The sequence below is a fragment of the Triturus cristatus genome, chromosome 11, assembly GCF_964204655.1.
Source record: "Triturus cristatus chromosome 11, aTriCri1.1, whole genome shotgun sequence".
NCBI classification, from domain to species: Eukaryota; Metazoa; Chordata; class Amphibia; order Caudata; family Salamandridae; genus Triturus; species Triturus cristatus.
This window is the reverse complement of record NC_140594.1, coordinates 410,401,650-410,424,201: the sequence shown is the minus strand read 5'-3', so window position 1 is coordinate 410,424,201 and position 22,552 is coordinate 410,401,650. Positions and strand designations below refer to the sequence as shown.

Below are 22,552 nucleotides of genomic sequence, written 5' to 3'. Positions count from 1 at the left end.
CTGCTTTTTAATCAAATACTGCAGGAAGGGGCACTTCCCCCTAGCTCCTGGAACAACGCGTCTATCACATTGATACTTAAGCCTGGCAAGGCTCCCACAAATTGTGGGTCATATCGTCCTATTTTCATTCTCAATGCCGACTATAACATTTTTGCATCGCTTTTGGCTACGAGATTGGGTAAGGTTGCTCCGGACATTTTACATGCTAACCAGAAGGGTTTTGTAAGGGGTCGCCAGCTCTTTGAATTAACCTATGATCTGGTGGGAGCTATAGATATGGCCTCCACTAACTTTTTTGACATTTGCTATCCTCACGTTGGACGCCACCAAGGCATTCAACAGTCAATTGGTTGTACCTGTCGGGTGCCTTAGCTAAGTTCAACGTGGGTGAGGGCTTCCGTAGAGCTGTGCGACTTTTATATCACAGTCCATCAGCATCCGTTCTGGTTAATGGGGGCCTATCCGAGTCCTTTAACATCACAAGAGGAACACGGCAGGGCTGCCCTCTATCTCCATTGCTTTTTGATCTTTACATTCCTTTTGCTCAGACATTACGGGATAATAATATCATCAAGCCCTTTAAGTATAAGGCATGGGAGAAGAAGGTGGCCCTGTATGCGGACGATGTTATGATTTTAACATCAGAGATTAGTACTGCCTTTCCCACTGCCATCAATCTAGCCCTCGAATTTGGAAATGTTTCGGGATATGAGGTGAATGCCTCAAAAACCGAAATAATGGTTTGGAACACTGATCTAACAGGATTTATTGAACCACTCCGCACAAGCCTGAGATATTTGGGGCTAAGAATTGTTAAGGATATTAATCTAATCGCATCTACCAATCTATCTGCAGTAGCTAAAGAGTGTCGGAAATTAATGGATACTTGGGGACACCTCCCCTTGTCGGTTCTGGGACGTACAAATCTGGTTAAAATGTCTATCTTGCCAAAATTCTCGTTTTTATTTAATACAATTCCACTTTATTTTGATAAATTTTCTTTGACTAAATTACAAGCCGATATTAGTTCGTTTATTTGGAAAAAAAAGAATGCCAGGATTGCATGGAAAAAAATTAGGCGGCGTCGTGAGAAGGGGGACTGGCAGGGCCTGATTTACAGATTTATGCTTGGGCATTCCAATTATCTCACGCCCGCATGCTGCTAAAAATGCCATTTGATCAGGGGGTAGGGACGATGTTTTCGGCCATGTTGGAGGGTGAAGGATTTGGACAGTCTGGCTTTTTATTTAAGTTCGGCGATCCCAAGTACTTTAAGAAGGTTAAACTCAAAGTATTACAGAGTTTGGCCAAAACTTGGTCCAATATCAGATCATCGATTAAACTGGGATACTATTTGTACAGGGCACCCATTTGGGATCTACCGGTACCCCCGGTCTGGACAAGGGATACATTATCAGCTCCATTGAAGGAGGCGGGTATATCAGTTTGGGGGGACCTATTTGCTGAAGGGGTGATGCTCCCTTGGGAACTCTTAAGCAATAAAATAGGTCCCAATTTTTCTAGATTTAAATTCCTCCAAATGTCAAGTTGGGCACAGTCTCTTCACAGTCAAAATCCACATCGTAAGAACCCTCCAGTGGGGGGCAGTAGCCAACTGGTATCTCTCTTATTGGACAAACCACCTGTCTCAAAAGAAACTTCCCTGTGGTATAATCTAATACTTGAAGAGATTGACGGGGAATTTAATCTACCTGAGCAACTTTGGGGCCCCTTGATATCCAGCTGTAATGTGCATGATCTTTGGACAAAATCCTGCACAGTTATGTGGGACATAGCTAAGCCAGCTTGGCTCCGAAAAAATCACCTATTTACTATACACAGGGCATATTACTCTCCACAGAGGCTGTCCAAGTTTTCTATAGCCGACCAGGTGGCTTGTCCTCGGTGTGGTTCGATATCCGCTTCCGACGCTCATATGTTTTTTGAATGCCCTTACTTGTCATCCTACTGGGACGCCATCGGCAAGAATCTTACATCCTCCCTGGGTTTTTCTGTTGTCATCGATCTTAGGCTGGTAGTCTTCGGAATCCTCAATTTGATTCGGAGCCCAGTAAATAATCTCCTTTTTTATTGTATGCTGGCAGCTCGCAGGGAAATCTGTAAACGTTGGAAAGAACCTGATCCCCCAACCCTACTCGATTGGTGTTTATCAATCTCTCAAATTTCGAAGTTGGACCTAGCCAGGATTGGAAACCCAAAGAGGAGAGCTTTTTGGCTGTTGCTAGATTGGATTGCTTAGCAGCTTGGGGGTCCCCCCCCCCCGTTCGATGATTATCTAGCCTTGATACATTCTCCACGTAGCTCTTATTTGGCTAGTGGTCAGTATTGGTGTCATTGGCACATGGTCAGCAGCTGCCGACTCAATAACTGGGCATCGGGCTGTGTATGATACTGGCTGTTGCTGTAGGGTTGGGTCTTCCTCGTTCAGCCGGCAACCCACACCAGCTCACTACTGAGACAGCACGCCTTTACCCAATAAGCCCTTGTAGCCTTGTTTGTATAGTCTGGCTATTGCAGCCATGATAGAGATGAGGACAAAAAAAAAAAAATAATGCATTGAGTTCAATGGAACTTTCATGTTATTTGCCACAGATTACTTTTAGGATTACTTTTGGAATTCCAGGACTGGATCCTAGATTCAGTCCTGGGTCAGTACTTGGAATGAAGTGATAAAAGTCGACTTAATTACTGTGATGATTTTTAGACAATATTTTGCTATTTTAAAAGTTGACACTTCGACAATATTTCATAGAAAACAGTCAATGATTCCCTATGGCAGAAAATTCAAGTTACAGGTATAGTATGTTATCGTTACTTTTGTAATCCAGTACTGGGTACCTAGACTCAGTACTGGGACCTTTATCCGAAACAGGTAAGTAATTACGTTTTCAGATATTACACGATTTATAAAGAATATTTAAAGATTGCAGAAATTGACACTTAAAAGAAATTTCACAGAAAAACAGTCAATGATTTCCTATGGGAGAAAATTGGGTTACTGGTAAGTACAGTTGTAAGTATTTTTCATAGTCAGTGCTGGGCACCAAGATCCAGCACTGGGAGCTCACCTAAGAGCAGGTGAGTATTTTCGTTTTCGTTACTCGGCTGATTTTTGGTGAATATTTTAAGATTTGAAAAGTCCACACTTTGAAGAAATTTCAGGAAAAAGCCAGTCAATGTTACCCTATGAAGAAAATAGAGTTATCGGTTTAGAGGTAAGTACTCGACTGGCAGAGTTGAGGTTCTGGGCATAGACTCAGGGGTCCCCCAGGGTCAGGTAGGTACAGTTGGTTCACCCTCAACGACTCTAGGGCGGCTGGGTGCAGAGAGAGTTAGGTCCAATGCTATCCTACGAGGGATAGGGGGGCCTTGGTTGGTGGCTGCTGACTAGCAAGCCACGCGGCTGTGGGAGCTGGGCTCCTGGTCACTTACTCAGGGCAAGTGGGGAAGTAGGTAGGTGTAGAGGTTGCACTGCCAGGGCCACTCGGGCGGCTGGGTGCAGGGTGCTTTTGAGCCTTCGGGCGCTCAATTGGTTTCAATGGGAAATCTCCGCTTTAGAAAAAGACTGCAAGCTCGGGGACGAGGATTCTTCAGGTGCCACCACCACTTCGAGAGGTAAGTTGGGTAGTTGGAGGATAGGTAGGTACCCCGGGATTGGGCACAGGGGGCCGCGGGGCGCCGCGTGCAGGGGTGCCTTTTGGTGTCGGGAAATCTTACCCTCTGTTGATCGTGGTAGGGGGGGGGGGCCTTGTTCTGAGGCTGCAGGCTTCTTCAGGAGTGTCGAGGGAGGTCCTTGGGTGCCGGACTCGGAGTCACAGTCGCCGTGGGGTCGTCCTCGTGGTCTTTGTTCACTCTGGCACTGGCCAGGCTTGGCTGGTGCAGAGTGTGCTGGGTACGCGGTTCCGGGCTGCTGTCAGGGATTAGAAGTAGGTTTTGAGTAGAGCCTCTACTCATGGGAGTCCCAGGGGCTTAGAGCCAAAAGGTAGCCAGGACCTCCGGGGTTTGTGAGGTTGCTGGCCACAAGAGATTGCCGGGTTGGAGCAGGAGCAGGTTCGAGGCCGGTAGGGCTGGGGCCAAAGCAGTTGGTGTCTTCATCTTCTTAGCAGCTGCAGGGCAGGTCTTCTTTCTTCTTGCTCTTCTTTGTATTTTGGAATCTGGAATCTGGGGAAGGAAGGTTCAGGGTGCCCCTAAATACTAGATTTAGGGGCATTACAGGTAGGTGAAGGGCAGGGGCCAATGGGTCCCTGTCCTGGGGTGGGTACACCCCCTATCCTGCCTCTCTCCTGTGAGAGGGGGGCAGGAGCCTAGTCCTGATTGGGTAGGGCTTCCCATCTTCAAGATGGCAAGAGCCCGGAGATGTGCTTCACCTTGCCTCACCCACTTGAGGGGTGGGGTTGGCAGGCTGGCACATCCCCTGTCCTTATTTGGGGTTTCCGGCCAAGCTTCCCGCCAGAGTGGGGGGTTGCAGTGGCCTGGGGAAGCTCACAAAGGCAGCATGCCTTTGAGGCTTCCCCCTGCCCATCCTGGGGGAGGAGATTTAGCACCTCGCCCAGGATGTGCATTGTTGCAGACCCAGGAGAGCAGGGGCTCTCGTACCCAGGAGTCCAGCAACATGTCTGCTGTGTGGCAGCCTAGGCAGCCTCAGAACAGACGTGGATTGTAGGTTTAGGTTTCAGGGGGCTTCTCTAAGATGCCCTCTGTGGTGCTTGGTACATTAAATCCCACACTGGCATCAGTGTGGATTTAATGTGCTGAGCAGTTTGATACCAAACTATTCAGTCTTCAGTGCTGCCATTATGGTGCTGTGGAGTTTGTGTTTGACAAGCTCCCAGCACCATATACTCTTAGATGGCAGCACTGCACTTACAGGACCCAGGAATGGACCTGGGTACTGTAGGGGCACAGGGCTCCTGCCTCTGTGCCCACACCACTGGCATAGGGCACCCAGCTAGAGGGGTGGCTGATGTATGCCAGGGCAGTGTAGGTTGTGGGCAGGGCACACAGGGATGTGTGCCATGTTGACTCTCTGTTTTGTCTTGTATCCAGACACTCAGCCTGCAAGAGCAGTGTGTGTGTGTTAGGGTACAGGGCCTCTACGGGTGGCACAATGAGTGCTGCAGCCCTTAGAGGCCTTCCCTGGTCACAAGGCCCTGGGTACCTAGGGTACCATTTACCAGGGGCTGACATGTGGCCAGGGTTTGCCAATTTGGGTTTTGGCTGTTAGGCAGTTTTTAGGGAAGGAACACAGGCCCTGAGCACCTGATTGGCAGGAGCCCAGGGCACAACAAGGATAAGTGCATCAGCTATTAGGCAAAAAGGGGGGGGGGGGGGGGTTACTGCAACAGAAACCCACTTTCTTACAGACTGTAAACCTCAGTTGGTGCAGTAACTGCAGTGTTCTGTGAGTGTGTTGGAGACACTCTAGATAAGTACTGGCTTTGATGAGCCAGCCGTCCAAGTAGGGGAAGACATGAATGGGTTGCTTTTGTATGTGAGCAGCAACTACTGCCAGACACTTTGTAAAGGCTCTGGGAGCAGTGGTGACTCCGAACGGGAGTACTTTGAACTGGTAATGGTGCTCCGATACCACAAATCTGGAAATTTGAGATGAGCGGGATGTATTGGAATGTGAATGTACGCGTCCTTTAAGTCTAGAGTAGACATAAAGCAGCCCTGTTATAGAAGTGGGAGCACTTGTTGAAATGTCACCATGTGAAAATGATCTGATTATATGTAACGATTCAATTCTCTTACGTCCAAGATAGGTCCGAGAGAACCGTCCTTTTTGGGAATGAGAAAGTAAAGGGAGTATACGCCGGAACCCTTGTATTGTAGTGGTACGGACTCTATAGCTCCCTTTAAGAGGAGAGACTGAACCTCTTGTTTGAGGAGGTGTAAGTGGTCTGGTGACATTTTGTGTGAACATTGAGGAATGTTTGGAGAATTTTTGGTAGACTCCAGGCAATAACCAGAACCGTTAATTCCTAGCACCCATTTGTCTGTAGTTATTGATTGCCAGACGGGTAGGAATTGTGAAAGACGCCCCCTACAGGTGTTAAATGGTCAGGGGTGGGGTGGGGGATGTAGGCAAGTCACTGTTTGGTATTGGAGGGGGAGGCACGTGAGTTGGAATCTCTACCTCTAACTTTGCCATTGTTGCCTCTGTAACCCCCTCTGAAGAGACCCTTGGAAGCAGAGGGCTGATTGTTGCCTTTGCACGATGTAGAGGCAGTGTCTGAGGAGGGATTCTTGGACCCTCCACGATAGAAGGAGCGCCAAAAGGAACCACGGCCAGAAGGGGACTTTAGGGCTCCCAAAGATTTTGCCACTTCTGTGTCCTTTTTCATATTTTCTAAGGACGTCTACTACAGGGCCAAAGAGGTGTTGGTTGTCAAATGGCTTATTAAGAATAGAAGCTTGAACTTCTGGTTTAAACCCTGAAATCTTAACCAGGTATGTCTTCTCAACAGAACGCTGGCCCCTGATATAAACTAGATCTGATGGTGCAGATTTATATTTTATGTCTATTCTGGGGGTGTGAATACGTGCCCCAACAGGATCATTAAATATGTCATCCACATGTCTTAGCATACCCTTGAGCATAGGTAGTGTGTGAGTGGATCTTTGGGAACTACTAAGTGTTTCGAAAAGCAAATCTTCCTCTAGGGATTCCTTGTGTAATTGAACCCCATGATAATTAGCAGCTCTGATTAATAGTTCTATATAGCCTACGTTGTCATCTGGTAAAGAAGGTTTAGTAGGGTAAAGATCAGGATCGTTACCTGTAGGAGAATTAGTGTGGTAATCTCTCCAAGGGTCTGGAGGTGCAGGATCATTGTCCCCAGCCTCATCCCCATCTCCGTCATCCTGATCATCAGGTGTATATGGTGGTTGTGAATTAGTAGGTGAAATTAACAATGGTTGTGTCTCAGGGGAAGGAGGTGATGGAGAAGGAGGAGAAGGGTTAGTACCCACATGCTTCCTTTTTAAAGGAATGTGGTAAGCTTCTTCAGGATCAGGTTTGCGTTTATGTGGCAATTTGGTCGCAATATGTCCAGTCTTTGGATTGATGCACAGTTCCTTTTGTTTCGGGCCCAGTTTAGAAGGCGGGACATCGAAACGCTGCTCCTTTGATGGCATCGGAGCATCTGTGTCTTTCAGCGTCGAAGGTTTCGGTGCCGGTGTCCTGGATGCCGAGGATTTCTGTTGCGAAGACGTTTTCTGCATTGAAGGAGGTGAGGCTGAGCCCAGTTTCGGCTTCAACCCCAAAGGTTTCGGCTTGGTGCCTGAATGTGGACGGCTCGATTCGGAGCCGGAAGGCTTTGATGTGTGTTTTGGTGCCAAGCCAGAAGGCGGGGTGTTGGAAACATGTTCACGGTGCCGACTGTGGCCCGAAGGCAGGAGTGGGACCCGAGCCTTTACCTTGGGCTGAGTTGGACTTTGGGGCAAGGGAGGATCGGTACTCCCGATAAGCTGACCTTGCAGAATGTATTCGTCCGCATCAGAGCCGGATTCGGAGACAGATATCGGATCCTCCTGTTCTTCCTCCGCCCCTAGTGCCTTGCCGGTCTCTTGTTCTTCTGCACAGAGGTCCGGAGTGGAACCGGTGTGTTGGCTCTGCATTTCGTGACGTCAAGCCCGAGGGTCGCGGAGAGTTTTCTTCAATCCGAAAGATTTACACGCGTCGCTGTACTGTTCGGTGTGATTCGGAGATAAGTACAAGTTGTACACATCGTGTGAGTCGGTGCGCGGGAACTTTGCGTGGCACCAAGGGCAGAATTTGAATGGAGTCCTTTCGATCGACTACACAGCGGACACTGGCCTTCCATGAGCTACTCAATCGAAAGAGAAATTTTGTATTAAATACGATACGTGGTGAATGGAAATATGCAATCGAAAACAATTCAGTCATGGGTAAGTAGATTGCACACCGAGGGGAACCCGAGAAACTGTGTTGAACCGGAGCGCTGCAATTCACGTCCTAACCCGATGGCGGAAAAAACGATCTAACAATAGAGTCGATGCCCATGCGCACTATCACCAAAAGGAGGAGTCACCTACCTTGTTACTGGAAAGACTTCTTCGAAGAAAAACAACTTGCAAACATCCGGACCCAACACTACATGGCAGGAGTATGCAAAGCATGTGATCTACAGCTCACATGCCTCGAACACGTAATTCCTGCCTTTCCTCGGGAACCATGAAACGATTATGATGGTATTTATTAATGGCTGCTTAGATTATGCTAACAGCATCTACTTGGGTCTACCAGAATGTGATTTGAAAATACTCCAGCTACTTCAAAATGCAGCTGCTAGGCTGATATGCAAAGCTCCCTGATGGACACACAACCGACTTGTGCTAAAACAAGTTCATTGGCTCCCATTAACACAGTGCATTCAAGTCAGTGTGCTGTTTAATGTTTGAGGCTATTCATGAATTTGCAACGGACTTTCCTGCAGGACACATCATTAGATGAATATGTGACGTTACAACGCGATCAAAATGATCGCGGAACTTTACATCGCAGTTTTTACAATGCAAGTCGCTGGACTTAGGAATAGTATGATTTACTATTCCAACACCAGTCTAGGTACAGTAGGGAAGGTGTTGGAATAGTAAATCATACTATTCCTAAGGTTAGAGCACCATCCAGCGCAAGTCGTTGTAACTACTTGCGTTGTATTACCCGCGATGTAAAGGCAGTGCGATGCAATGTCCGCGTGGTAATGGATGTTTCCCCACTAGATATATTCCAATAAGAACTCTGCGCTCCTATATGGCCAATTTGTTAGTGATACCAAGATTTCAAAAGGTTAGGATGGACAGGCTTAGGTTCTCAGTTCTAGCCCAAAAGACATGGAATTCTCTTCCGATGCACATTCGATCATTGCCATCATTGGAAATGTGTAAACGCACACTGAAATCTTGGTTTTTCCGGAAAGCTTTTGCCTCTGATACATAATCTCTGCTGGTGACTGTTTTTAGTATCCGGAGTACTGGCACCATGATGCCTATGGGTGAACATCCGCTCTATAAGTACCTCTACCATAACCATATGCTAGTGATCTCAACCACTCCCTTAAGTTCCCACTACTGTCTTTCACATTTACACATTTTGTCACTCAAGTGTCAGTGTGAATAGCTATAAATAGAGCATCATGCTATATATTCAGGAAGAGAGGACTAATTGAGCAGAGAGACCCAGCTCCAAGGAATTCTGACCCTGGTCCCAGACACAGCCTCATACAGTAGTGGACTGCCTTGATTTTAGGTACATATATTTTGCATCTCATCTCATGCCAGATATTTTAGCTACTTTTAATTCCCCCTAGGCTACATAGGGAGAAATTTACACAGAATAACATAATGTTCACCTTCTTTATAAAGTACACATGGTTATATTCAAAACTGTAGCCAATGTCTTCATGATTTTCCTAATGTGCTTTCTTTAGTGCTATGTCAGTATATCATTAAAGCATTTAGTACTCCAATTAATGTTTCCAAATTTCACTAATCTGGAGTGTAGGCCAAGGGGAACTTGCCAAAACCAGTATCTGGCACCACAAATCACGACCGAACCCGATGGTGGCAAGAAAAAAATCTAATAATGGAGTAGACACCCATGCGCAATACCACTGAAAGGAGGAGTCACCTTACCTCGTGACTGGAAAAGACTTCTTCGGAAAAAAACAACTTGCAAACATCCGGACCCAAACCTAGATGGCAGGAGTATGCAAAGCATGTGTATCTACAGCACATATGCCTCGAACCTGATTTTACCTACCCATTATGTGTTCATCAGGCAAGATGTGAGGCATGACTCATGAGGCACCTGTACATTTTCTCCACTTCTCAAGGTTGCTAGATATGCATTCACATGTGGTAAAGGAAGCACAGGAAGTCAGAGTATACACTTTATGGCAGTTTTCCCCGAACTGTGGGTCGTAAGCTGATTTTCAGTGGGTCACGAAACTCTAAGCAATAAATAAAGAGGCTTTTAAATTCTATATTTATCTTGTCATGTTTGATGCGCTTCAAACAGAGGCCAAATGTCAGGCTATATCTTCTGACAAATTGCTGCTCAAGTTTTTTAACATGGAGATTGCTGTTTACAAACTCCCCTAATTTTGCAGTCAGAGAAAGAAAAGTAAAGTGAAATATGTGACAATCTTACTGCAGTACAGGGAGAATGAAAGGAAAGTCTGTAGGATGTAATTTGTTTGTAACACTGAACAAAATGTAAATACCTGTAAATTAACTGTACAAATTAAAAAATTAGGAAAGCAAAAATGAAGCACATTTTTGTGTAATTCCAAAGTTCGATGGGAACAAAGATTTTAATAGGTAAAACTGTATGTCTGTGCAAATTAAGTGGCCATTAAATGGAAAATGTGCTGTCTGTAAATGAACTTGCGCTACCACACAATGCTTTAGCTACATTAAAAATCACCCAACTCATGTTGATTAAAGCTATGTGGGTTGAGAAAGTTTGTACTTCTAAAAACTAAAAAGTTTGAGAAGCACTAGGGAACTGAATCAATTTGGGGACTGTATTTTACAAAGAGATGTGAATGTCCTACCATGCAAATCCAATATGTTAGAGACTGTGCTTTAAGGTGCAAAGTTGGTCTGTGGTCTTTGCTGTAGGGGCAACGCCAGCCAGGGTCTGAGCTTCATGCACATTCTCCATACCTCAGCATTTGTCCAGGTCAATACTTTAGGGAGTAGCATCAGCTAGGGGCCTGTGCCTTAGGGAACAGTGGCATTGCACAGTCTTTGCTTTAGGGTTAGCAAGAGTCAGAGATCTAGGTTTGCTCAGCAGTGACAGCCTGATGTCTGCAATTTAGGTAGCAAAGTCAAACAGCATACTCTACTTTATGAAGCAGCATCCATCTAGAGGGCCTACGTTTTAGACAACAGAGTAGATCTCAGCTCTAGGCTTAGCCCAGGATCTATGTGTTTAGTTGTAGCACCAGCCCAGGCGGTCTCTTTAAAAGTGTTGCGTGTGGCTGGGACCTGCGCTTTAGTTTGTGGGGTGCTTTAAGGAGTAGCATCAGCTTGGATTGGCTTTAGAGAACCTGCAGTAGATTAGGAGTGCTTTAGGGACCATCTTCAGCCAGTCTACTTAAGGAAGCAAGAGTCAGCTTGAGGACTGACCATTAAGAAGCAGAATCCCTCTCGGGTCTGTCAATTAAGGTGAGGATCATCTTTGGAGAGCAGTTTTAGCTCCTTGTGTGTGATTTAGGCCATTGTGCCAGCTCGGTGGGGCTGCTCTAAAATGTAGCATCAGTACTTATAGTAGTGTTAGCAACTGTCGATTTTAAGGATCCACTTCGGCTTGGAAAGCCTTTAGGGAGTGCCCTTTGCGCTTTCAGGGGCAGGGGCCCCTAGGAAGCAGGGTTGGTCTCAGGTCTGAGCTTTAGGGAGAGGATCATCTTAAGCCCTGTGCTTTAGGTCACATTTTCAGCTCATTGTGTGTGTTTTAGGGAGTATTATTAGCACTTGGGAGCTTTGAGAGGGAAGCTTCAGCTTGGGTGTGCTTTATGATTTATCGGAAAGAGTGGCAAGACGGATCTATTTTCAAGTTTGTATGCAAACCGTGGGATGTAAATAAAAACAGAGTAATCCAGAATAAATAAATTCCAAGACATACCTTTCATTTTCGGGTCTCCATTAAAGGCTCCACATCCCCAGTTGCCTGTAGCAACAGCCGCATTCTGTTGTGAAAAAGTTGAATTGACCAGGAACCCGCAGTAAGCCTAGAATTACAGCAAGCATTGGTAAATGCATTCGGTTTCGCCTATGTGATTAATAATGAGCTGGTTTTTTTGTAAGTTGTAGTTGTAAGAAGCTGGCTCTGTATATACTATACCCAAATGAGGTATAGTGTGCACAGAGACCAGTGGAACCCAAAGGTAGGCAGAGGTAAAAGTAGATAGCACCTTACTCTCTATTTGTGGTAATGTTGGCGAGCAGTAAGGCTGTATCAGAGGTTAGTGTTAAACATTTGTTGTACACACTCAATCAGCAAATGATTTCACAAACTTAAAGACTGAACTCAGACCAATTTTGTTTGTATAAAAATATTGTTTCGTAATTATATTTCTAGAACCAAGCCAAGCCTGGCACAGGTAAGTTAAGTAAATGCTTTGCAATATATTATGCAGTGTTTACAAGTGAATGCAAGTTCAAATGCAATTGTTTGAAATACAGGTAAGTCAGGGTATTGAAATTACTGTATAGATTACTTTTTCTACTCAGTGTGCTATGCCTAGATATCACACTGGGACATTTCCTAGAGAAAAGGTAAGTAAAATCAGTTTAGCACAATTGTAATTTTTCAGGTTTCCATACAAATCAGCTCCACACTTATAACATTTTTCAGAGAAAAACAGTCAATAGGTTCCTATGGAGAGAAATGAAGTTAACGGTTACCAGGTAAGTAATCGGTCTTAGGGGTTGAGCTTCTGGGGTTAGAACAAGGGTTCCCCCAGGGTCAAGGATGCACTCTTTTTACACCCTCATGGCACTAGGGACGTCGGGTACAGAGTGCGGAGGCCCAATGTTATCCAATAGGGAAAGTGGGCCTCCGGTTGGTGGCTGCTTAAGAGCAGGCCACTGGGTTGTGGGAGCAGAGCTCCTGGTGTTAGGCTCAGGGTAAAGGGGGAACCTGTTTAGAACAAAAAGTGCACCTGCAGCGGCGCAGGCGGCAGGGTGCAGAGTGCTGTTTTGGCGTTGGGTGCCCTGTTGGTTTCAATGGGGATTCTCCAGTTTCAAAGACTTCAGGCTCGGGGACGGAGATCTTCTGGAGGTAACCACTGGTTGGAGAGGTAAGTTGGGATGCCTGGGGATGCTGGGACACAGTTGGTTGGGCCACCCAAGGCCATGAGGCTCCGGGTGCAGGGGTGTCTTTAGGCGTCTGGTTTCTCTTACCAGCTCCGGTCGTGGTCGGGGGGATCCTCCAGTAAGAGGATGCAGGCTTCGCTGGGAGATTCGAGGCAGGTCAGAGATCATCAGATCTCGAGTCAGAATAGCCGGAGTTACCTTCTTGTGGTGTTGGACCCCTCGAACTCGGGCGGTGGGTGAATAATTTATTTAGAAATCTGTTTATTGAAGTTTAGATGACATACATCATATCACAGAACAGGATAATGCACAATTATCTTTGACAAACATGAGAATATCCATGTAGGTACAACCCTGACTGTAATAGTGGGGAGCAATGCACATTGCATGTCCATACTGAAAGCCCCGACAGTCTGGTCACAAGCGTGAAATCACTATTTATCTCGAGATCTTCCCCCGGGCGGCGGGTGAATAATGGTGCAGACTTGCGGATTTGGCCGGAGCCAGAGTCTGTGAGTGAACAAATCTGTAGTTCACGGTAGACAAAGTCTTTTATTTGCAAGGCTGGGCAGGTCTTTGGGATTCTTGAGGTTGCTAGTTGCCGTACACACCGGAGTTTTGCTTCTGCAGGTTCGAAGTGGGGACAGGCCGGTAGGGCTGGGGCCAAGTCAGTGGGCGTCCTCCTCTTCTTAGCTTCGGCACGGCTGTTCGGTCCTTCTTCTCTTCTTCTTGGTCGTTGATTGTCTGAGGAGGCAAGGTTCGGGGTGCCCCTAAATACTAGATTTAAGAGCGTTATAAGGTGAGTAACAGGTTGGGACCAATGGGTCCCTTCCTTGGGGTGGGTACACCCCCTATTATGCCACCCTTCCGTGGGAGGGGGGCATATGCCTCACTCTGGTTGGCTGGGTCCCCGCATCTGCAAGATGGCGGGGACTGAGAGTTGTACTTCACCTCGCTTCCCCCACCTAAGGGGTGGGGTTGGCAAAGGTGGGGACACCTCCCTTTCTCACTTGGTTTTACCGCCGGTTCCCCTGCCCAAAGTGGGGGTTAGAACCAGTGGGGACCAGCTGCTGGAAGCGGCAAAAGGCTTGGGGAAGCTCACAAAGGTAGCAAGCCTTAGAAGTTTCCCCTTCGTGGACCCTGCGCATTCTGGGGGAGGGGCCTTGGCACCACGTCCCAGGATGTGCATTGCTTCAGGCTCCCGAGAGCAGCAGGCTCTCAAGCCAGGAGTCCAGAAACATGTCTGGTGGTGGCAGCAGGGGATTAGCCACTCAGCCTGGACACTAGTGTTAGGTCATTTTTCAGGGGGCATCTATAAGATGCCCTCTGTGTGCATTTTTCATTAAATTTCACACTGGCATCAGTGTGGGTTTAATGGGCTGAGAAGTTGGATACCAAACTACCCAGTTTTCTGTAAAGCCATTATGGTACTGTGTAGTTCGTAATGACAAACTCCCAGCACCATATACTTTTGATGGCATCACTGCACTTACAATGTCTAAGAATTGGTTTAGACACTGTAGGGGTACGGGGCTCATGCACCTGTACCCTCACCACTGGTATAGTGCACCCAGCTAGAGGGGTGGCTGATCTATGCCAGGGCAGTGGGTTGTAGGCATGGCACACAGGGTTGAGTGCCACGTCGACTCTTCACTTTGTTCTGCACCAAAACATGCAGCTTGCAAAGGCAGTGTGTGAGGGTAAAGGTACAGGGCCTCTAAGGGTGGCACAATAAGTGCTGCAGCCCTTAGAGGCCTTCCCTAGTCACAGTGCTCTGGGTACCTGTGGTACCATTTACCATGGACTGACCTGTGGCCAGAGAGTGCCAATTGGGGTTGGTCTTTAATGCAGTTTTGGGGAAAGAACATAGGCCGTGGGTACCTGATTGGCAGGAGCCCAGGGCACACTCAGTCAAAGTACATCAGCAGTTCAGCAAAAAGTGGGGACAACCACGCAGAAAGAGGGCACTTTCTCACAGTAGCTTGCTGAGGTGTTGTACAAGTTACCAGAAAGTCTGTTAACATGTTATGACTTGTTTATGTACAAAAAGGCAATATATTGTCATGTTACTAGCAGTCTAGTGTGGGTAAGAAATAGCAAAAGTTTGAAAAATGAAAATGGAAAGAATAGAATTAATTGATGTAATAGCAACATTATGTGTTTAGAGGAGTTCTAACAACTTCCCCTGCTGTATCATTCAAACCATGGCCCTAGTGCTAGCAAGATAACTGCATTTGTGACTGCCTGTTTAGTAGCAAAATATAGCAATATTTGGTGTTTAGAGGAGTTATGACAACTTTTGGCCCCGGTGCCACTGAAGCTGCTGTACCATTCAAATCATGACCCTATTGCCTGTAAGGTAACTGCAGTTGTGCCTGCTTATTTAGCAGCTAAATACAGCGATATTTGGTGTTTAGCGAAGTTCTGACAAATATTGGCTCCTGCGCCACCTTTGAAATCATGCCCTACTGCCTGCCAGAAAACTGCACTTCTGACTACCTGTTTAGTAGTAAAATTTAGCAATATTCTGTGTTTAGTGGGGTCCCTAGATCTTCTGGCACTGGTTCCACTGTACCTGCTGCACCATTCAAATTAAATCCCTTTTAACTGCAAGGTAACTGCAATTGTGACTGCCTGTTTAGTAGTCAACTATAGCAATATTATGCGTTTAGAGGAGTTCTGACAACTTACGGGCCCGGTGCTACTGAACCATTCAAATCATGTCCCTGTTGTACCCAAAGTAACTGTACTTGTGGTAGCCTATTTAGGAATAAAATATAACAATATTAGGTGTTTAGTGGGGTGCCTAGAGCTGGTCCCGGTGCCATTACACCTTCTGCACTATTTGAAATCATGACCCTTGTACTTGCTAGATAACTGCACTTATGACTGCCTGTTTGTTGTAAAATATAGCAATATTGGGTGTTTAGAGGAGTTCGGACAACTTTTGGGCCAGGTGCCACTGCACCTTTCAAATAATGACCCTGCTGCCTGCAAGACAACTGCACTTGTGACTGCCTGTTTAGCAGTAAAATATAGCAATATTTGGTGTTTACTGGAGTTGTGACAACTTTATGGCCTTGTGAAAGATAACTGCACTTCTGACTACCTGTTTAGTTGTAACATATAGTAATAATTGGTGTTTAGTGGGGTGCCCGGAGCTTTTGGTCCCGGTGCAACTGCACCTGCTGAACTATTGAAATCAACAGCCCAGCACTTGCTACAGAACTGCAATTGTTACTGCCTGTAAAGTAGTAAAATATAGCAATATTGTTGTTTAGAGGAGTTTTGACGATTTTTGAGTCCGGTGCCACTCCCTCTGCTACATCATTCAAATCATGACCCTGTTGTCTGCAAGGTAACAAAATGGTTACTCACCAGTAGGAGTAGCTTTGCAGCTTGAAGAATTTTTTGGATTCACATGCTGTGCATTATTCCGCCATCTAGTTGTTGGGTCGGAATTGTCTTCGTTTTTTTTTCATGTTTTGGTCGCTATCGACCACCATTTGGTGCCAGGTACGTCCCCTGTGTGACGTCAGACGGTATCCTGGAGGTGTACGTGTGTGGTAGCCATCTTCGGATACTTTTTTCCTGTTTTTATTCTTGTGTGTAATCCTTGAGTTGGTTATATAATAACTGATGAACGCCTGTGCTTCCCACCTGTTTGTTTTCCTTATAGGGGAGGCCAGGTGGGTCGCATGTGAATCCAGAAAATTCTTCAAGCTGCAAAACTACTCCTACTGGTAAGTAACCATTTAATTTTGCAGCATGAATCCTTTTCTGGATTCACATGCTGTGCATTAGATTATGTAGCGGTTTCTCCCGTACTTGGGAGGCTGTGGTGAAAGGAAGGCCTTGCAAACAGGTGTTGAAGCACCTTTTGTCCAATTTGAGCTTCCTTATTCATTTGTATATTCACACAATAATGTTTTGTAAAGGTGTGTGGTGACACCCATGTTGCTGCTGCACAAATGGAGTCAATGGGTACATTGGCCATAAAGGCTAGCGTTGCTCCTTTCTTTCTAGTGGAGTGAGCTGTTGGTTGAATTGTTAGTTCTTTTTTGGCATTGGCATAACATAATTGGGTGGTTTGGACTATCCATCTTGCAATAGCTGCTTTTGTGACAGGTGATCCTGTGTTGGTATGTGCGTATGCGACGAACAATTGTTTTGTTTTTCTGATTTTCTCAGTTTTTTGTAAATAATACAATAATGCCCTCCTTACATCCAGGGTATGGAGGCTTCTTTCTCCTTTAGTTTTTGGGTTTTTGAAGAAAACCGGTAGGAGAATGTTCTGATTTAAGTAATACTTAGATACCACCTTTGGAATGAAATGTGGGTTCGTTTTTAAAATCACCTTATCCTTGTGGATTTGTAAGTATGGTTCTTGTTTTTTTTTTTTTGTGCATATTTTTATTAGCATTTTGTAAATAACAAAACATGGTACTATCAATGAAATACAGTGGTGCATACATGTTGTTTCTTTGCTGTACGTATCAATTGCATGACATATATTTTACCCCAGATAAGTTCCACAGTGCCCTCCACTGGTAGACAACAGAGGTCAGTGGTGCAATACATAACATTTTGTGGTAGTTTCATCAATCAATGACATCCAACGATAAGTCCACACGTGGGAGTTCACAAATATGCCCACGGTAAGTGTTCCACCCACCCCATATCCGAGTCCATTTTTTGGGGCATCCCCTTGTGAATATAGACCGACTTTTCAACCATCATTATATTGTCCATATTGCGACACCATTGGGGAAGGGTAGGGGCCTGTCGGGACCCCCGACATTGAGATATGTTTCACTTCGCCAGTGTTATACCGAGTGTCACCCATTCCTGAGTCATGTGATTGAGATCTGTGGGCTTCCAAATGTTCAGAATGCATCTCTTTGGTTCTGGTAGAAGTGTAACTTCCTTAACTTGCGAGGTTGTGTGCATAACTGCCCCCCAGTACCTTGCGATCTTCAGACATTGCCAGATCGTATGCAGGAATGTGCCTGGTTCGCCACATTGACGGAGGCAGGTGGTGTTTCCGACCTACCTATTTTATGCAAGAGCGTGCGTGTATAGTATGTACGATGCAGAATTTTTAATTGTATTAGCTTAAATTTAGAAGATATTGCCACCTCTTTGGGGGATGCAAGCGCCTCCTGCCAGTCTGTGTCATCCAAATCGCCTAGCTTCGATTCCCACCTGGCCTTTAGGGCAGTTGTAGTGTCAGGTTGATTGTTTATTATTTTTCGATAGGTGAGGGAAATGGCCTTTTTTGTCAGATGGTCCGTCAGGAGTCTATCCTCCAACGGCGACGCCTCTGCAAGTTGTGTGCCTGGTGCGATCTTCTCAGTGAGTGCATGCCTTATCTGTATATAACGGAACATTTCCTTTTGTGCAAGACCGTAAGTTTGCTGTAGTTGGGCATATGTGACTATTTCACCTTTCTTCCACATATCTCCCACCTTCGAGATGCCTATCAAATCCCATTGCTGAAAGCCTTTAGTGTTCCGTAACCTACTCAGCCTCTTTGTGTCCCATAGTGGTGTGGCTTGCGTTATGACCCCCTCCCAACCCAGTGTGCGCTGCGCCTCAAACCACACCTGTATGGTGTGTGCCGTTGGGCCCGAGAGATCGGTCTGTTGGACCTTATTATAGAGTGCTCCCATAATCCCACCAGGTTCCAGTAGATGTCTGTCCATAAGGTATGCAGGGTCTTCCTGAGGTGCGTGAAGCCACTGATTAATGACAGTTAGCTGCGAAGCCCAGTAATAGATTTTTATATTGGGGAGGGCAATACCACCATCGTACCAACTCTTTACTAGTTTATTCGTGGCGATACGGGTCGCCTTTCCGTCCCATAACAAGGTGGTCACTTCAGTGTTTATTGCAGTGAAATAGGTTGAAGGGACTGGAAATGGTGTATTCTGAAGAGCATACAAAAATCTAGGGAGTGCCATCATTTTAAAAAGGGCCACCCTTTCCCACGAGTGTGAGTGGTAGGGAGCGCCAATGTATAACATCACGCCGAAATCTCAGTAGGGGCTGTGTGAGGTTTTCAGCAGTGAACTGTGTATTGTCATGTGTTACGTATATTCCCAATTATTTGAAGCCACTGTTTGTAATCTGAATTTCGCAACCTCTTGGGAGTCGTGGTGGGGGACCGCGTAGTATATATAGGAGAGATTTCCCCTAATTTATAGTGCACCCGGAGACCCGCCCATATGAGGCAAAGATATCCAGTAGACAATTAATGGATCGTGCCGGGGATGTCAGCTACAGCAATACATCATCCGCATATAGGGAAATGCGGTCTTCCCAGCCAGGAGCACATTTCATGCCACGAATAACCGGGTCCTGGCGTATCCACGCCGCCAGGGGCTCCAGCACTAGCACAAAGAGGAGTGGGGATAGGGGGCATCCCTGCCGTGTCCCTCTGCCCAGCGGGAAGTCAGTCGCGATATGGCCGTTCACAACAACATGTGCAAATAAATGGCTGCGTATATAACAACTGTACCCAATCACAGAACTTGGGACCGAAACCCAGATGCTGGAGGACCGCAAAAAGGAAGGGCCATTCGACAAGGTCGAACGCCATACGTGCGTCCAGTGATAGAATAACTGTGTCTTCCGCAACTGTGGGCTTACGCACAATTACACTATGTGGCCTTCTTAAATTGAGGGCGGTATTACGATTAGGCATGAAGCCTGATTGATCCGGGTGAATCAATGTGGTGAGATACAGTTGCAGCCTCATGGCCAGTACTTTCGCAAATATTTTGGATTCTGCATTTATGAGGGAAATCGGCCTAAAGGACATGCAGTCCTGTGGTGGTTTGCATGGCTTATGAATTGTCACTATCGTTGTGAGGCGTTGATCTCTGGGCAGGATCCCCTTCTCTAAGCTATCAGTGTACATATTAAGTAAATGCGGGACAAGTTGAGATGAAGCTTTCTTAAAAAATTCCACCGGAATCCAATTAGGCCGTAAAGCCTTGCCTGTGTGTAGTGCATCAATTGCTAGGGCAAGTTCCTCGGAGGCAAGTCGTCTTCAACAGCTTCAGTCGCTACCGGGGACAACGCAGGCATCCTTATGTCTTTGAGAAAATCAAGATTTTCTAGTACTGTGGTGGTGGCCATGGCTGTGTATATTTTTCCGTAATGGGCTGCAAATGCCTAAGCTATTTGGTGATGTTCTGTCATGATAGTGCCATCTTCTAATTGGATCTGTGCTACCCATCTGCTAGCCCTTTCCCGCTTATCTAGCTATGCTAAAAGTTTGCCTGCCTTTTCACCCAGTTCATAAATAGTGTGTTGCGTTTTTGTAAGTCTGGTTTTAGCCTCCTCCCATGTATAGGCCTTATATTCCTGCTGCGCTATGTGTACCTTATGCTGCGAATCCTCACCCCTGTCTGTGGCATGATTGGCCTCTGCCTGGGACACCCCCTGCTCGAAGCTGTCAATTTGTTGTCGCTGAGCATGCTTGTGACCTGTGATCAGGGAGACAGCCTGTCCGTGTAGCACCGTTTTATACGCTTCCCACAGCGTTGTAGGGGATGAGACTGAGTGTTGGTTCTCAGCAAAGTAGTATTCTGTCGCCTTTAGGAGGCCCTTACCAGTCTTCTGATTTTTGAGGTAGCCAGGATAAATCGGGAATAGCTGGTGCCTAACCGGAGAGGTGGACGTATATGTGACGAGCACCGGGGAATGGTCTGAGAGGCCCCTGGGTAAGTGTGAGATCGCCGAGACTCGTTCTAATCAGTCAGCTAGTGTAAATATGTAGTCCAGCCTTGAGAGACTATTATGAACTCCTGAATGGAACGTAAACTGCTGGTCCATCGGATACCTGGTCCACCATGCATCCACTAGGCCGAGCGCCTCGATAAATTCTACCAATCTGAGGTGTGCACTATTGGGATCCCTAGGTGGTTTTCTATCGATGGATGGGTCCATTGTAGCGTTAAAATCGCCCACCATTATTAAGTCACCATGCGGGAGTGAGAGTAGAAACATTTCTAGAGCAGGAAAAGTTGCTTGGTGCAGTGTTGGAGGGATGTAGACTGTCACTAGGGTATGAGACCGCCCTTCCCATTGGCATGCTATTGCAGCAAATCTCCCTAGCTCATCTGTCCAGGACCCAGTTACTATCAGTGGGAAGCGTTTATTAACTAAAATTCCCACCCCGAGAACCTGACGTGAAGGCCGAGTGTGCTACCATTCTAAAGCCCCATCTGTCTAGCGCTCTACAAGCTGAACCCATCTGGTGCGATTCCTGAATCAACACGACGGCGGGACCTTTACGTTTGAGGTATTGGAGAACCAGTCCTCATTTTATTTTGTCTCCCAGACCATTTACATTACAGGACATCACCTTAAAGGGAAGATATGATGTCCGGGCAGGCAATGTCTGGTTATCCGGAACGTCAGATGTCATGTCAATGTGGTGCATGGTGGAGTTACTCTTCGTAGAGATGTTATAGAAGTTAGAAATGCTGTTTTCATAGTAATGTGCTTGAGGTCCGCTGTATGGAAGGGCTCGAAGGGCTTTCCCATTGGTTGCGAAAGTACTGTATTTAAACTCCATGTGGGTACAGGAGCTGCTCTTGGTGGTGCAATTCTTTTTTCTCCGTCCATAAATCTTTTAATTACTGGTCTTATAAATAAACTTTTACATGTTTTCCCCCTTATGTATGCTACTGTGGCAGCAATGTGCACCTTTATGCTTGAGTAGTTGATGTTACTGTCTAAGAGGTAAGTCAGGTAAGAAATAACGGTTTCTTGTGTGTTGATTGAATTCTGTTTCTTGTTAGCGGCGCACCATGTGGTATCTCGCTTCCATTTTGCCGTATAGCATTTTCTTGTAGACTTTTTTCTTGTCTCCTTTAGAATTTCCCTGGTTCATAGAGGCAGATTGAGGGGTACAAAGTCTATGTTTTCAGGCACCAAGCCGCTAGGTGTAGTGTTGCTGGCTCTGGGTGAAAGATCTGACCCTGGTGCATTGTTAGCAGGTCCTTTTCTGCACTGATCCTGGCCATCTCTCCTTTGGATTGTCCTAGGAGAGTTAAATACTATGTCTGCCTTGGCCATAGTGGAGCAATGAGAATTATATTTGTTCCTGGATCTTTAGCTTTTTGTAACACTCTTTGCAGCAGGGGTATCGGTGGAAAGGCGTAAGCAAATATCTGTAACCAGTTGAGTGATAGTGCATTTTTCTTTGATAGGTGGTGTGGAAACCTCAAGGCAAAGGACTGGCATTTTTTGTTCTGCACTGTTGCAAACAGGTCTATTACTGGTGTTCCCCATATTTTGAACAGATACTGTTCTTCAATTCCCATTCGTGGAAGCAGTTTTTCTGTCTCCTCAGCTGGTCCACTGTAATGTTGTCTACTCCTGGTAGATGTACAGTTTGTAAGTTGAATTTGTGAATTATTGCCCATTGCCAGATTTCCTGTGCAAGTTTGCTCAGGGGAAAGGATTTTGTCACTCCTTGCTTGTTCAGATAAAACATTGTAGTTGTATTGTCTGTTTGGATCAGGATGGTTTTCCACTAAATGTGTTTCTGGAATGCTTTTAGAGCTAGAAGGAAAATGCTACTTACCCAGTATGCATCTGTTCTTGGCATATAAAGCAGTAGATTCATATGTGTTAGCATAGATCTCCATCTGGTGTTGGGCCCGAA

The 22,552-nt window shown here is 46.0% G+C and overlaps 1 protein-coding gene across 2 annotated transcripts in view; it reads right to left on the bottom strand.

Annotated features, from left to right (window-relative positions):
• The window catches only part of LOC146784326 (poly(ADP-ribose) glycohydrolase-like), an 868,511-nt gene that overhangs the window by 111,243 nt on the left and 734,716 nt on the right, over window positions 1-22,552 (bottom strand). For both annotated transcript variants that reach the window (XM_085636068.1, XM_085636067.1), the window contains exon 14: window positions 11,678-11,783. In XM_085636068.1, coding sequence (XP_085492194.1) covers window positions 11,678-11,783 — 106 coding nt within the window. The remainder of the gene's footprint in view (window positions 1-11,677; window positions 11,784-22,552) is intronic.